Raw genomic sequence first — 16,412 nt, forward strand, 5'->3', positions numbered from 1 at the left:
CTCAGATTTACAGAGCAGAAACTGACGGGCACAGCACGATACCTGCTTTGATGTATTCACAGAGTAGAGTCTGATCGGTACATACGCATGACACAACTCTGACATTCACCTTGTGGAAACTGACAGGTATAGATTAATCACTACACAAAGCAGAAACTAACAGGAAAAATTTGATAACTACACTCGCATAAGAGAAACTGACCGGTACAGATCCACTCCCCCATATTGATATAGCAAACAGAGATTAATTGGCACAGATTAATAACTGCAGTCATGCATCAGTTGGGAAAACACACACATTTGCATTGTGAAAACTGACATGTCCATGTTGATAACTATATTTGGATGCTCACATAGCAAAGACAGATTGATAACTGCACTGTATTCACAAAGCAGAATCTGACAGGAAGAAATTAATAATTTTATTTTGATTTGGACAAAGCTGGAACTGACAGATTTATAAATTGATAACCTCATTCACATATTCACAAGAGAGATACTGACGAGGAATGATTGATAAATACACTCATATATTCACCAAGCAGAAACTGACTGGTAATTGACTGTTAGCAATACTCGCTCTAATAACTGAAACTGCCAGATATTGGTTGATATGTGCACTATCATTCACATCGCAAACTCTCACACGAAAGGATGTATTACTTTCTCAGATATACAGAAGAGACACTGACAGGGACAGATTGGTAATTAGACTCCTCTTGTCAATAACAGAAAATCACAGGAACGAATCAATAATAACAGTCCCACTTTCACGTAACATTAACTCACAGATACAGTTTGTTAGCTCCACTCAATTTCACACAGCAGAATCTGAGAGGTGCAGATTGGTAACTGCCTCTCATATTGACTTGATAGAAACTGGTAGAGATGGATTCAAACGTGTGCTCACAAATTCACATTGAAGAAACTGACTGGTGTATGCAGAGAAAATTTTCTGGCAAGTACAATTTGATAAAGACACTCAACATTTAATAGAATCTCACATGTATCTGACAGGTACAGAGTGATAAATGTATTTACACATTCTCAAAGCCAAATACTGCCAGTTACAGATTGATAACAACACCCTCTCTCATGTAGCAGAAACTGGCAGGGAAATTTGATAACCATACACTCACTTACCCACTTTGCAGAGACTGACAGGAATATTTGCTTCCGATATTCTCATATTCACTCAGCGGAATTGGTCGAGAATAGACTGTCAATTACACACACACATATTCAGCAAGAAAAACTGACAGGTATCGATTGGTAACTCTATTTATAGATTCACACAAAGTCTGACAGGGCAGATCAAACCTAAACTCAGATAAACTCCCAGGTACGTAAACTTTGACAGGTACAGATTCAGAGAGCAAAAACTAACAGTGAAAGATTGATAAATTCACTTTTACATTGGAAAGATTGGCAGGAATAGATTGATAAATGCACCAACATGCAGAGAGCAGACACTGATAGGTACAGATTGATAACTACATACCTGTAGGCACACAGCAGAAAGTGACATGGACAGAGTGATAACTACATTCACATATTTGTATTCCAACAACTGACAGGGACACATTAATTGACCATGACTTATTCACATGACCAACCTGACAGGCATAGACTGAAAATGACAGTCTCGTTCACACAGCAGAATCTGACAGGCAGAGATTGATAACGGCACTCTCACATTCACCTTGTCTGTAACTGACAGGGACATATTGATAAATACATTGGCACATTAACAAACCAGAAACTGATGGGTACAGACTATTACTGACACTCTTAGATTAACAGATCAGAAACTGACTGGGGCAGGCTGGTAAATAAACTCCCACATTTACATTGTAGAGACTGACAGGTACATATTAGCTGGATCTGAACACATTTCACCATTGATAGCCCATTGACACTCGCACTATATTGAAGATGGATAGACTGAATCACCATCCAAAATATACACTCAGGAACTGAAACAAATCTGGAGAAAGGGAGGGACTGTAGGTGCTGGAGATCAGAGTTGAGAGTGTACTGCTGGAAAAGCACAGTAGGCCAGGCAGCATCCGAGGAGCAGGAGAATTGACATTTTGGGCATAATCCCTTCATCAGGAAGTGAAGGGCTTCCTGATGAAGGGCTTCTGCCAGAAACCTCGATTCTCCTGTTCTTCGGAAGGTGCCTGGCCTGCTGTGTTTCTCCAGCACTACACTCTTGACACTGAAAGAAATGATCTGTTTTATTGAATTTCTCTTTTTGCCAAGCGTGTTTATTGGACATTACTATATTAAAATTCATGTGGTCAGCAGAAAATAAAAGACACAGTTCACAATACATCAATTCCCTTTTATTCATGGAGGTAATCAAAGTAAAACTGACAGTGTTCCACACGCTGGCAGCTATTGTGAGGAATGTATGAATAGTTTGGGCCTATTCTCATTGGAGAATTGAAGAAGGATGTGGAACCTTAAGGGGAAAAGAAAACTGAAGGGGGTTGACCGATTCGGTGCTGGTAGAATGTCCTTAATCTACAGGGAGTGTAGAGCAAGAAACACACAAGCTGCAATTGTCAAGTAGTTCCATCATTTCCAGAAGAGAAACACATTCCCTGTCAGATTGCACTGCACTTTGTCACTTGACATCAGAAGTGATCAAATGGATGAGAAAAGAGAGCCATCATTAAAAGATGCAGGATAAATCGGTATGAGGGTCTCACAATTTAGAGTGAGCTCGGAGGTTGATCCCTGCCCAAGACTTCGGTCTGTGTTCCCCATGTCATTGCAGATCCTGAGAGATCCACATTTTCGGATTCTCTGCAGGTCAGCATCGTGTCCCACATGAACCAATCCCAGCGAGGTGAATATTTCCTGTAAGGCAGCCAATCAGGAAGCAGGCCTTCCCCATCCCTCATTAGCATAATAGAGGTGTTCAGTGTAGAAAAGGCGAGCTCGGAGCCCCCTTTCCCCTTACACTGTGTGTGAAAGTGAGCGGCAGGATGGGTGATGAGAAGAAACCACAGCCAGTCCCCAAAAAGGGCGCTAAGAAAATGGTCAAGAAGTCGGCAGGGAAGGGGATCAAGAAGAGGAGGCGGCCGAGGAAAGAAGCTTACTCCATCTACATCTACAAAGTGATGAAGCAGGTTCACCCCGACACCGGCATCTCCTCCAAGGCCATGAACATCATGAACTCGTTCGTCAAAGATATTTTCGAGCGGATCGCGGGGGAAGCTTCCCGCCTGGCCCATTACAACAAGCGCAGTACCATCAGCTCCCGGGAGATCCAGACCGCCGTGAGGCTGCTGCTGCCCGGGGAGCTGGCCAAGCACGCCGTGTCGGAGGGCACAAAGGCGGTGACCAAGTACACCAGCTCCAAGTGAAGGACAGCATTGGAGTGACAACAAAAACCCAACGGCTCTTTTAAGGGCCACCTTCCACCTTCCCTGAAACAGCTGGACCAGTATAGTTCTGGGGATGGAACGGTTAATGTCTCCAGGGGATTTGGGTTTGATGAATATTGTGTCAATGAATGAGTGCCCGCCGACCCTCTGCGCGCCTTATTCTCCGATATATTCCTGTATATCCTGTAATCCCTGCCCGGGGAGGGAGATCATGTTAAAAGCCACAGACATTTCTCAGCTGCTTCCGCGTTACTCGATCAGTTCAGGAACAAACGGTCCCTGTGGGGTATGAACCCCGAGTTTCACTCCCGGGAAACCAAACCACCCACCGACAAACAAAGAAAATGTTTCCCCCCCGCTCCGTCCCATTTGACTTGGTTTGTATTTCCAAATCTCCATGTGAGTATTGTCCGGATGCAGAATGTTATAAATGCTGCCGGTGAGAGCCTTTTAAAATGGTCTGCAATAACACCAGAACAGCAGCAAGACTGGCATCGTAAATGGGGAGCTTTTAGTGAGCCCTGATCGAGTCCAATAGGGAGGGCAACTTGAACATATTCTCCAAAGGCGGTGTTCACTGTTAACGCGCCCACGCCGGAGAACGTTATCTGATGTTTGATCAATATAACCGGGTGCTGTTGAAATGGGAAATCCAGGATTCGTTGCACATTGCAGTGTTTGGCGCCTTTTCTGTTTCCGCTGAGCTTCAAGTTCAGAAAATCCCATTCAAGATCAGAAATGGGCAGATTGAAGTGGGCTAGGGAATGAGGGAAAGGGAGACTGTGTAAAGTCTACATTTTTAAAGGAGAATGAACTCGAGTATTGGTGCATTCTTCTGTGTTCAAGTCTCACCTTTCCATGACATATTGGCGGGCTTTTCAAATTGGAAAGAAAGGGGTTGATGATGTGGGGCCGGGAGCTTCCGCCTTCCTCACCGTGTCCTCTCCGGATTGGGGAATGGAGCAAGCTCCCAGTTTGGGAATTGAAACAACGTTTAGGGGGATGTTGGAGAGGTTTGTAAAAGGATGTGTGACCTTTCGGGGAAAAGAGAACTTTCTGAAGGGAGTTGGGCAGTAGATGCTGGGAAAATGTCACTGATTAACATTTTATTTTCAAATCTTCATACGAGTATTGCCCGGATGCAAAATGCTGTAAATGTTACTGTGTGCTGTCAGTGACAAACTTTCAAAATGTAAGGGACACCGTTTAGAATATGAGGCTTTCAGTCGAAGAAAGAAATGTGGAACTTGCTGATCTTGTTATTATTTCACAGCGAGCCGTTGGTGATGGTTTATGAGCTGAGGTGAAGACTTGATAACCATGTGTCTTTTTGTGATTAGATAAGGGAGTCTCTGGGTATGGGCAGCAAGCAGGAACATGTGATTCAAACCAGAACTGGAGCAATTTGTGATCATTTCTTATGACAGAATACACAGAGGCAGGTGAAAATACCACAAATATCTGACCTTTGTGATGGTTTTCTGCTCTGAGATCGTCAACATGACAGAAACGTGAACAAAATAATAACTGTCTGTTCAAAAAGACATATGGTTATCGATCCTTTACCTAAGCTGATCAACCAGCACTAACGGCCGGCTGTGAAATATAACAAGATCAACAAGTTTCACATTGTTTTCTTCAACAGAAAGCTTCATATTCTAAACTGTCCCTTACTCTGGATACATTGTTAATGGTTTGGAAATGCTGCTGTTGGGCTGGAATGTACAAAGTTAAAAAAATCCCACAACACCAGGTCATAGTCCAACAGGTTTAATTGGAAGCACGAGCTTTCGGAGCGCTGCTCCTTCATCAGGTGGTTGTGGAGAAAACAATTGGTAGGCACAGAATTTATAGCAAAAGTTTACAGTGTGATGTAACTGAAATTATACACTGAAAAATAACTTGGTTATTTGTTAAGTCTCTCATCTGTTAGAATGACCATGACAGTTTCACTTCTTTTAGATGTAAATCCCCAAATTTGTCTTTAAAAGTTACTTTCTCTGGGTAACTGGTGTCAGGCCAGATAAGATGTTGAAGGTGCTCGTCCCCTGTGTTCTGTTGTCTGTGTTGGAAGGTTTAGACTGATTCTAATCTAAAAACTGAGTTAACAAAGTCTTACATGGATTCATGCAGTTTTTGAGCAAAGTTCAAATTCGCCTCACAAACACATATGCACATATGGGTTTTGTGTTGTTGGGTGGTGGTGGGGTGTGCTGTGAGTATCGGTGAGACAGAGTGAGAGTGTAAAGGTGTCCAAGTCCGTGTGAGGGTGAACGTGTGAGTTTGGGAGAGTGTGTGTCTGTGTGTGACTGTGTGTAAAGGGGTGTGTGTGTTGGAGTGTTACATCACACTAAACAGTGTAACAACAGCAGTGACAGTGCAGAAGGTGGCATTTGGGAAAGATCGGACAAGCTAGGGCTTTTTTCCTTTAGATGGTAGGAAATTGTGAGAAACCTTGTCGAGGAGTATAAGATCATGAGAGGCACGGATAGGGTGAATGCACTCAGCCATTTTCCCAGGGTTGGGGAATCGACGACTAGAGGGCATCATCTTATGGTAAGAGGGGAGAGAATAAAAGGCAACCTGAGGGGCAACATTTTACACAGTCAGTAGTACACATGTGGAATGAGCTGCCTGCTGAAGTGATCGTATTGGGTACATTAATAACAGTGAAAAGGCATTTGGACACATATGTGGATAGGAAATGTTGAGAAGGATATGGGTTAAGTGCAGGGAAATGGGGTTAGTGTGGATGGACATTTTGGTCAGTGTGGACCAGTTTGGTCCAAAGGGCCTGTCTCCATACTGCAGGCCTCCATGTCTGTATTATAGCTGCTGTCTATAATATTGATAGTGACTGCTCTTCCCTATAAAGCAGAAAAGAAACATTATTTTCTTTTTATTTCTTCAGATAAACAAAAGACCTCAGTCAACTGACTGTGTGTGTTCCTGCCAATTGTTAGTGTTTTCTTTCTGAGTCCAAAGACGTACAAGTTTGGTGAGTTGGCAATTGTCCATTGTGTTCAGGCATTAATAGGTGAGGTGCATAAGTCATGGGAAAATGCAGGGTTACAGGGATAGAGCAATGGGATCAGTCTGGGTGAAATGGTCTTCAGAGGGTCGGTGTGGATTTGTTGGTTAAAATGGCTGTTCCACAATGTAAGGCTTTTATGATATAGGAAGAGTTTGGAGGGATATTGAACAAAGAAAATTAACTGCCCAGGAACAGGCCCATCAGCCCTCCAAGACTGAGATGATCCAAATGTACTGTCTAAACCTGTCGGCCAATTCCTATGTGTCTGTATCCCTCTGCTCCCCACCTACCTGGGCGGTACGGTGGCACAGTGGTTAGCACTGCTGCCTCACAGTGTCAGAGTCCCGGGTTCAATTCCCGCCTCAGGCGACTCTCTGTGTGGAGTTTGCACGTTCTCCCCGTGTCTGCGTGGGTTTCCTCCGGGTGCTCCGGTTTCCTCCCAAAGTCCAAAGATGTGCAGGTCAGGTGAATTGGCCACGCTAAATTGCCCGTAACGTTAGGTAAGGGGTAGATGTAGGGGTGTGGGTGGGTTGCACTTCGGCGGGGCGGTGTGGACTTGTTGGGCCGAAGGGCCTGTTTCCACACTGTAATTAATCTAATGTAATCTACTTGTGCATCTGTCCAGACACCTCTTAAATGAATCTACCGTGCCTGCCCCTACCAGCTCTGCTGGCAACACGTTCCAAATGACCACCACCCTCTGTGTGAAGTCCTTGCCACGTGTATCCCCCTTAAACATTCCACCTCTCACTTTGAAAGCATGACCTGTCCTTATTGAATCCTTCACCCTGGGAAAAAGCCTGTCTCTATCCACCCTGTCTACACCCTTCATGATTTTGTAAACCTCAGTCAGGTCCCCTCTCAATCTCCTTTTCTCCAGTGGAAAATAAACCTAAACTACTCAACCTCTCTTCATGGCTCACACCTTCCATACCAGGCAACATCCTCGTAAACCTTCTTTGCACCCTCTCCAAAACGTCCACATCCTTTTGGTAATGTGGCACCCAGAACTGTACACAGTATTTTAAATGTGGCCGAACCAATGTCTTGTACAATTTTAAAGTGACTTGCCAGCTCTTATACTCAATACCCTGTCCGATAAATGCAAGCATAGTATGTGCCTTCTTGACCACTCTATCCACCTGTGCAGCAACCTTCAGGGTACAATGGACCTGCACTCCCAGATCTCTCTGCCCATCAACTTTTCCCAAGGCTCTTCCATTCATTGTGTAATTCGCTCCAGAATTAGACTTGCCTAAATGCATCACCTCACATTTGTCTGGATTGAAAGCCATCTGCCACCTTTCCGCCCAACTCTCCAGTCTATGTATATCGTCCTGAATTCTCTGACAGTCCCTTATGCTTTCTCCCACTCCACCAACCTTTGTGTCATCTGCAAACTTGCTGATCATACCAACAGTGCCCTCTTCTAGATCATTTATGTATATTACAACCAACAGTGGCCCCAATACTGACCACTGTGGAACACCAGGTGCTGGCAGATGGGACGAGACTGGGTTGGGATATCTGGTCAGCACGGACAGATTGGACCAAAGGGTTTGTTTCCATGCTGTACATATCTGTGACTCTATGTCAATGTATAAGGTATGCTGCATTTATAAATACAAACACAATGTCAACTCGCAGAAGTTGATGTTCATAGTTTACGGGTATGGAGGGTAGGAGGTCTGAGAGTGTCCAAAAGACTATCCGGTCACGTACACAATTGTAGATATGACCTGAAACAGATCCTTACATCAATGACTGACCCCTGTACAGTAAAACAAGAAGTTACACTTCAGAAGGTTTGAGTTACTGTCCAGTAACATACTGACAGACATGTGAAAATTGAAATAGAGTGAACAAAAGTGCTGGACATCCCAGGAACAGATGGGCACAAAATGCAGGAATATTTCCAAACCATGTAAAGTTTGACCACTTCCACCAGTGTTTGATGGAGACAGAATAAACCCCGTCTTGAAGTAACAGTAATTGACTATTACACAGAGGACCAGAGCCTCAATGGACAGATGTTGTGTTAACGCCAAATAAGGCCTCGACAGTTCCAAAGTGACATGGATATAACATGTGAACAGATGTTGGTTAACAGACATTCGCATTAAACTGAGAAATGTCAGAAGTCCCGACATGGAAATGCAATACTCGTAAATGAAATTGTAAATTCTTGAGGCGGGGTGTTGGGTGGACGGGGTGAGGCCTTCATAAACAACTTCTCCCTTGTCTGTAGAGAGACAGCAGATTAAACCCCAGAGTCACTTCTCATTTATTTGTTCAAGTTACTAAAACGCCGAGGTGGATTGTTCACATTTAACTTCACTCCTTGCAAACAAAACATAAGCGCCCACATTTTTCAGTCCCACGGACAGATGACTTTGAACATCTGCATTTTATTTTCATTTCCAAAGCGCGGGTTGAATGGATTTTTTTCAGAATTCCAATAAAAAGCATTCCTCCAGCTGTCAGTGAGAGGATTTCAAAGTGAACCGAGATAACACCAAGACAGGAGCCGGACTGAAATGGGAATTGTGGTGCTTTTGCTGAATCTAATCTCCAGCAAGAAGGGAGGAAGACTTTAAAACAGAATCTAAAAACGGTGTTTCCAGTTGGTCCGCTGAGCCGGAAGAAAGTTGTGTGCTGTTTTATCAGCATGTCGTGGGTGTAATTGAAACGTGAAGTGAAAAGACAAGTTGCAGACTGCAGTGTTTCGCCGGTTTAGTTTCAGCTTCAAAAACCCATTGTCAAGATCAGAAAAGGATAGATGTGGGTGGGGCAAATGGGGGAGACAGAGAAAGTGTAAAGTCTACATTAGAACATAGAACATAGAACAATACAGCACAGAACAGGCCCTTCGGCCCACGATGTTGTGCCGAACTTCTATCCTAGATTAAGCACCCATCCATGTACCTATCCAAATGCCGCTTAAAGGTCGCCAATGAATCTGACTCTACCACTCCCTCGGGCAGCGCATTCCATGCCCCCACCACTCTCTGGGTAAAGAACCCACCCCTGACATCTCCCCTATACCTTCCACCCTTCACCTTAAATTTATGTCCCCTTGTAACACTCTGTTGTACCCGGGGAAAAAGTTTCTGACTGTCTACTCTATCTATTCCTCTGATTATCTTATAAACCTCGATCAAGTCACCCCTCATCCTTCGCCGTTCCAACGAGAAAAGGCCGAGAACTCTCAACCTATCCTCGTACGACCTACTCTCCATTCCAGGCAACATCCTGGTAAATCTTCTCTGCACCCTCTCCAAAGCTTCCACATCTTTCCTAAAGTGAGGCGACCAGAACTGCACACAGTACTCCAAATGTGGCCTAACCAAAGTCCTGTACAGCTGCAACATCACCTCACGACTCTTGAATTCAATCCCTCTGCTAATGAACGATAATACTCCATAGGCCTTCTTACAAACTCTATCCACCTGAGTGGCAACCTTCAAAGATCTATGTACATAGACCCCAAGATCCCTCTGTTCCTCCACCTGACCAAGAACCCTACCATTAACCCTGTATTCCGCATTCTTATTTGTTCTTCCAAAATGGACAACCTCACACTTGGCAGGGTTGAACTCCATCTGCCACTCCTCAGCCCAGCTCTGCATCCTATCTAAGTCCCTCTGCAGCCGACAACAGCCCTCCTCACTGTCCACAACTCCACCTATCTTTGTATCATCTGCAAATTTACTGACCCACCCTTCAACTCCCTCCTCTAAGTCATTAATAAAAATTACAAACAGCAGAGGACCCAGAACTGATCCCTGCGGAACTCCACTTGTAACTGGACTCCATGCTGAATATTTACCATCTACCACCACTCTCTGACTTCTACCGGTTAGCCAGTTTTCTATCCAATTGGCCAAATTTCCCTCTATCCCATGCCTCCTGACTTTCCGCATAACCCTACCATGGGGAACCTTATCAAATGCCTTACTAAAATCCATGTACACTACATCCACTGCTCTACCCTCATCCACATGCTTGGTCACCTCCTCGAAGAATTCAATAAGACTTGTAAGGCAAGACCTACCCTTCACAAATCCGTGCTGGCTGTCCCTAATCAAGCAGTGTCTTTCCAGATACTCGTAAATCCTATCCCTCAGTACCCTTTCCATTACTTTGCCTGCCACAGAAGTAAGACTAACTGGCCTGTAATTCCCGGGGTTATCCCTATTCCCTTTTTTGAACAGGGGCACAACATTCGCTACTCTCCAGTCCCCTGGTACCACCCCAGTTGCCAGTGAAGACGAGAAGATCATTGCCAACGGTACTGCAATTTCCTCTCTTGCTTCCCACATAATCCTAGGATATATCCCGTCAGGCCCGGGGGACTTGTCTATCCTCAAGTTGTTCAAAATGTCCAACACATCTTCCTTCCTAACAGGTATCTCTTCTAGCTTATCAGTCCGTTTCACACTCTCCTCTTCAACAATACGGTCCCTCTCGTTCGTAAATACTGAAGAGAAGTACTTGTTCAAGACCTCTCCTATCTCTTCCGACTCAATACACAGTCTCCCACCACTGTCCTTGATCGGACCTACCCTCGTTCTCGTCATTCTCAGGTTTCTCACATATGCATAGAATGCCTTGGGGTTATCCTTGATCCTATCCGCCAGGGATTTTTCATGCCCTCTCTTAGCTCTCCTAATCCCTTTCTTCAGGTCCCTTCTGGCTATCCTGTATCCCTCCACTGCTCTGTCTGAACCTTGTTTCCTCAACCTTATGTAAGCCTCCTTCTTCCTCTTTACTAGACATTCAACCTCCCTCGTCAACCAAGGCTCCCTCACACGACCATTTCTTCCCTGCCTGATCGGTACATACATATCAAGGACACGTCGTATCTGCTCCTTGAAAAAGTCCCACATTTCCACCACATCCTTCCCTAACAGCCTATGCTCCCAACGTATGCTCCTCAAATCCTGTCTTACAGCATCGTAATTTCCCTTCCCCCAATTGTAAAATCTACCTTGTTGTGCGCACCTATCTCTCTCCATAACCAAGGTGAAAGTCACAGAATTGTGGTCGCCATCACCAAAATGTTCACCCACCAACAAGCCCACCACTTGTCCCGGTTCGTTACCGAGTACCAAATCCAATATGGCCTCCCCTCTGGTTGGACAATCTACATACTGAGTTAGAAAAGCTTCCCGGACACACTGCACAAACACCGCCCCATCCAATCTACTTGATCTAAAGAGCTTCCAATCAATATTTGGGAAGTTGAAGTCGCCCATGACTACGACCCTGTGGCTTCTGCACCTTTCCAAAATCTGTTTCCCAATCTGTTTCTCCACATCTCTGCTGCTATTGGGGGGCCTATAATAAACACCCAACAAGGTGACTGCACCTTTCCTATTTCTGACTTCAGCCCATACTACCTCCAGAGGCAGATCCCCCTCAAACTTCCTTTCTGCAGCCGTTATACCATTTCTAATTAGCAATGCCACCCCCCCCTCCTTTTTTACCACCCTCCCTAATCTCACATTGTTATTCTTAAAGGAAATTAACATATAGGATTAGGAATTATTCTTTGTGAAACTTCCTCAATATTTTGGAGCTGATTTCTCAATCTAAAACATTTTCCTTCCTTTAAATTGGCGGGCTTTTCAAATTGGAAAGAAAACGGTTGACGATGTGGGGCCGGGAGGTTCCTCCCTCCACCCCGAGCCCTCTCCGGGTTGGCGAATGAAGCAGAAACCTGATTGGGAATTGAACCAACATTAGGAGATGGTGAACAATGTGACCAATCAGCAATGGGCGCTCCCCAATCCCCACCGAAGGTAGAAGAGGCCGCAATGTGGGCGGATTGCAGCATTCTCTGGGTCAGTGCTTGTGAGATTGTGGCAATGTCTGGAAGAGGAAAGGGCAGTGGGGGCAAAGCCCGCAATAAGGCGAGGTCTCGGTCATCCCGGGCTGGCCTGCAGTTCCCGGTGGGCCGTGTTCACAGACTCCTGAGAAAGGGCAACTATGCTGACCGTGTGGGTGCCGGAGCGCCGGTCTATCTGGCTGCGGTGCTGGAGTATCTGGCGGCTGAAGTCCTCGAGTTGGCCGGTAACGCGGCCCGGGACAACAAGAAGACCCGCATCATCCCCAGGCACCTGCAGCTGGCCGTGCGCAACGACGAGGAGCTCAACAAGCTGCTGGGAGGGGTGACCATCGCTCAGGGCGGGGTGCTGCCTAATATCCAGGCCGTGCTGCTGCCCAAGAAATCCGCCGCTGCTGGGCCCGCTAAAAAGTGAAGGGACCGTTCTCGAATCTGACAACCCAAAGGCTCTTTTAAGAGCCACCCACAGCATCTGGGAAAGAGAGGAGACCCTGACAGCTAGCCGATTAATTTTGCCTTTTAATGTGTAGAGCCCGGGATTTAATCATTGATCATGAATCATGTTTATAATCGCGCAAAGAATGTATTTTTATAATACCATAATAAATCCTGCACCACTGAAGATCTGATGAGTTGTAAATTCACTGCCGCTGCCAGTGAGTATTGCCTCTTGCCAACGCCCCCCACCCCCTAATCTGCCCCTATATTCTACCTGTCCATAGAGTAACGATAACAATCAGCCCCGTGAATCCCTGCTCTCTCTGGATGGTTTTGTGGCTCTGAAAAGAGCCGTTGTGTCTCTCTGTTTTGGGGGGTGAATGTACAGGGCCGGCCGGGCTCCCTTTAGGCGCGCTCCCCCCGGATCCGGCGGGCCAGCTGGATGTCTTTGGGCATGATGGTGACCCGCTTGGCGTGGATGGCACACAGGTTGGTGTCCTCAAACAGTCCCACCAGGTAAGCCTCGCTGGCCTCCTGCAGGGCCATCACCGCCGAGCTCTGGAAGCGCAGGTCGGTCTTGAAGTCCTGAGCGATCTCTCGCACCAGCCGCTGGAAGGGCAGTTTGCGGATCAGCAGCTCGGTGGATTTCTGGTAGCGGCGGATCTCCCGCAGAGCCACCGTGCCGGGCCTGTAGCGATGAGGCTTCTTCACTCCGCCCGTGGCCGGAGCGCTCTTGCGGGCCGCTTTGGTCGCCAGCTGCTTGCGGGGAGCTTTCCCTCCGGTGGATTTGCGCGCTGTTTGCTTGGTTCGGGCCATTCTCTCCAACTCTCTGTAACACACACCCACAGGCTGGTGCAGTCAATGCTGAGGCTGCTGCAGTGCTGCCTTTTGAAGGGAATGGAGAGCCCGCCCTAGAGCTGGGATTGGATATAGAGCCGTCCCTCAGCTCACTGAGAAACCGCTCCGGAAGGTGCAGGAAAGGCAGGAAAAGAAGCATTGGAGGCTGATTGGTTCACTTGGACAATTTCAAAAAGCCCGCCGATTCCACCGCTCAACGGACGAACGAGAAACACCGTTTTTAGATTCTGTTTTAAAGTCTTCCTCCCTTCTTGCTGGAGATTAGATTCAGCAAAAGCACCACAATTCCCATTTCAGTCCGACACCTGTCTTGGTGTTATCTCGGTTCACTTTGAAATCCTCTCACTGACAGCTGGAGGAATGCTTTTTATTGCAATTCTGAAAAAAAATCCATTCAACCCGCGCTTTGGAAATGAAAATAAAATGCAGATGTTCAAAGGCATCTGTCCGTGGGACTGAAGAATGTGGGCGCTTATGTTTTGTTTGCAAGGAGTGAAGTTAAATGTGAACAATCCACCTCGGCGTTTTAGTAACTTGAACAAATAAATGAGAAGTGACTCTGGGGTTTAATCTGCTGTCTCTCTACAGACAAGGGAGAAGTTGTTTATGAAGGCCTCACCCCGTCCACCCAACACCCCGCCTCAAGAATTTCCAATTTCATTTAAGAGAATTGCAGTTCCATGTCGGGACTTCTGACATTTCTCAGTTTAATGTGAATGTCTGTTAACCAACATCTGTTCGCATGTTATATCCATGTCACTCTGTAACTGTCGAGGCCTTATTTGGTGTTAACACAACATCTGTCCATTGAGGCTCTGGTCCTCTGTGTAACAGTCAATTACTGTTAGTTCAAGACGGGGTTTATTCTGTCTCCATCAAACACTGGTGGAAGTGGTCAAACTTTACACGGTTTGGAAATATTCCTGCATTTTGTGCCCATCTGTTCCTGGGATATCCAGCACTTTTGTTCACTCTATTTCAGTTTTCACATATCTGTCAGTATGTTACTGGACAGTAACTCAAACCTTCTGAAGTGTAACTTCTTGTTTTACTGTACAGGGGTCAGTCATTGATGTAAGGATCTGTTTCAGGTCATATCTACAATTGTGTACGTGACCGGATAGTCTTTTGGACACTCTCAGACCTCCTACCCTCCATACCTGTAAACTATGAACATCAACTTCTGCGAGTTGACATTGTGTTTGTATTTATAAATGCAGCATACCTTATACATTGACATAGAGTCACAGATATGTACAGCATGGAAACAGACCCTTTGGTCCAACCTGTCCGTGCTGACCAGATATCCCAACCCCGTCTCGTCCCATCTGCCAGCACCTGGTGTTCCACAGTGGTCAGTATTGGGGCCACTGTTGGTTGTAATATACATAAATGATCTTGAAGAGGGCACGTTGGTATGATCAGCAAGTTTGTAGATGACACAAAGATTGGTGGAGTGGGAGAAAGCATAAGGGACTGTCCTAGAATTCAGAACGATATACATAGACTGGAGAGTTGGGCGGAAAGGTGGCAGATGGCTTTCAATCCAGACAAATGTGAGGTGATGCATTGAGTTAAGTCTAATTCTGGAGCGAATTACACAATGAATGGAAGAGCCTTGGGAAAAGTTGATGGGCAGAGAGATCTGGGAGTGCAGGTCCATTGTACCCTGAAGGTTGCTGCACAGGTGGATAGAGTGGTCAAGAAGGCATATACTATGCTTGCATTTATCGGACAGGGTATTGAGTATAAGAGCTGGCAAGTCACTTTAAAATTGTACAAGATATTGGTTCGGCCACATTTAAAATACTGTGTACAGTTCTGGGCGCCACATTACCAAAAGGATGTGGACGCTTTGGAGAGGGTGCAGAGAAGGTTTACGAGAATGTTGCCTGGTATGGAAGGTGCGAGGCATGAAGAGAGATTGAGTAGTTTAGGTTTATTTTCACTGGAGAAAAGGAGATTGAGAGGGGACCTGATTGAGGTTTACAAAATCATGAAGGGTGTCGACAGGGTGGATAGAGACAGGCTTTTTCCCAGGGTGAAGGATTCAATAATGACAGGTCATGCTTTCAAAGTGAGAGGTGGAATGTTTAAGGGGGATACACGTGGCAAGGACTTCACACAGAGGGTGGTGGTCATTTGGAATGTGTTGCCAGCAGAGCTGGAAGGGGCAGGCACGGTAGATTCATTTAAGAGGTGTCTGGACAGATGCACGAGTAGATTACATTAGATTAATTACAGTGTGGAAACAGGCCGTTCGGCCCAACAAGTCCACACAGCCCCGCCGAAGCGCATCTACCCCTTACCTAACATTACGGGCAATTTAGCGTGGCCAATTCACCTGACCTGCACATCTTTGGACTGTGGGAGGAAACCGGAGCACCCGGAGGAAAGCCACGCAGACACGGGGAGAACGTGCAAACTCCACACAGTCAGTCGCCTGAGGTGGGAATTGAACCCGGGTCTCTGGCGCTATGAGGCAGCAGTGCTAACCACTGTGCCACCGTACCGCACAGGTAGGTGGGGAGCAGAGGGTTACAGACACATAGGAATTGGCCGACAGGTTTAGACAGTACATTTGGATCATCTCAGTCTTGGAGGGCTGATGGGCCTGTTCCTGGGCTGTTAATTTTCTTTGTTCTTTGTTCAATATCCCTCCAAACTCTTCCTATGTCATAAAATCCTTACATTGTGGAACAGACATTTTAACCAACAAATCCACACCGACCCTCTGAAGACCATTTCACCCAGACTGATCCCATTGCTCTATCCCTGTAACCCTGCATTTTCCCATGACTTACGCACCTCACCTATTAATGCCTGAACACAATGG

General features: G+C 45.9%; 2 protein-coding genes and 1 pseudogene across 2 annotated transcripts; 2 read left to right on the forward strand and 1 right to left on the reverse strand.

Annotated features, from left to right (window-relative positions):
• Nucleotides 1-2,850: 2,850 nt before the first annotated feature.
• Nucleotides 2,851-4,909, forward strand: LOC140470554 (histone H2B 1/2-like). The gene has a single exon (XM_072566637.1). The coding sequence runs from the start codon at nt 2,997-2,999 to the stop codon at nt 3,375-3,377; it is 381 nt and encodes a 126-aa protein (XP_072422738.1). The 5' UTR covers nt 2,851-2,996; the 3' UTR covers nt 3,378-4,909.
• Nucleotides 4,910-12,126: 7,217 nt separating this feature from the next.
• LOC140470998 (histone H2A-like) lies at nt 12,127-12,707 on the forward strand (annotated as a pseudogene).
• Nucleotides 12,708-12,786: 79 nt separating this feature from the next.
• LOC140470999 (histone H3) lies at nt 12,787-13,732 on the reverse strand. Its single transcript, XM_072566908.1, has one exon. It carries the CDS (start codon nt 13,532-13,534, stop codon nt 13,124-13,126), a length of 411 nt encoding a protein of 136 aa, XP_072423009.1. The 5' UTR covers nt 13,535-13,732; the 3' UTR covers nt 12,787-13,123.
• Nucleotides 13,733-16,412: the final 2,680 nt, after the last annotated feature.

Source organism: Chiloscyllium punctatum, chromosome 52 (assembly GCF_047496795.1).
Source record: "Chiloscyllium punctatum isolate Juve2018m chromosome 52, sChiPun1.3, whole genome shotgun sequence".
Taxonomy (NCBI): domain Eukaryota; kingdom Metazoa; phylum Chordata; class Chondrichthyes; order Orectolobiformes; family Hemiscylliidae; genus Chiloscyllium; species Chiloscyllium punctatum.

Bases quoted from the DNA above. Each gene is read 5' to 3' on its own strand.
- LOC140470554 (XM_072566637.1), top strand. From the start codon at position 2,997: ATGGGTGATGAGAAGAAACCACAGCCAGTCCCCAAAAAGGGCGCTAAG.
- LOC140470999 (XM_072566908.1), bottom strand. From the start codon at position 13,534: ATGGCCCGAACCAAGCAAACAGCGCGCAAATCCACCGGAGGGAAAGCT.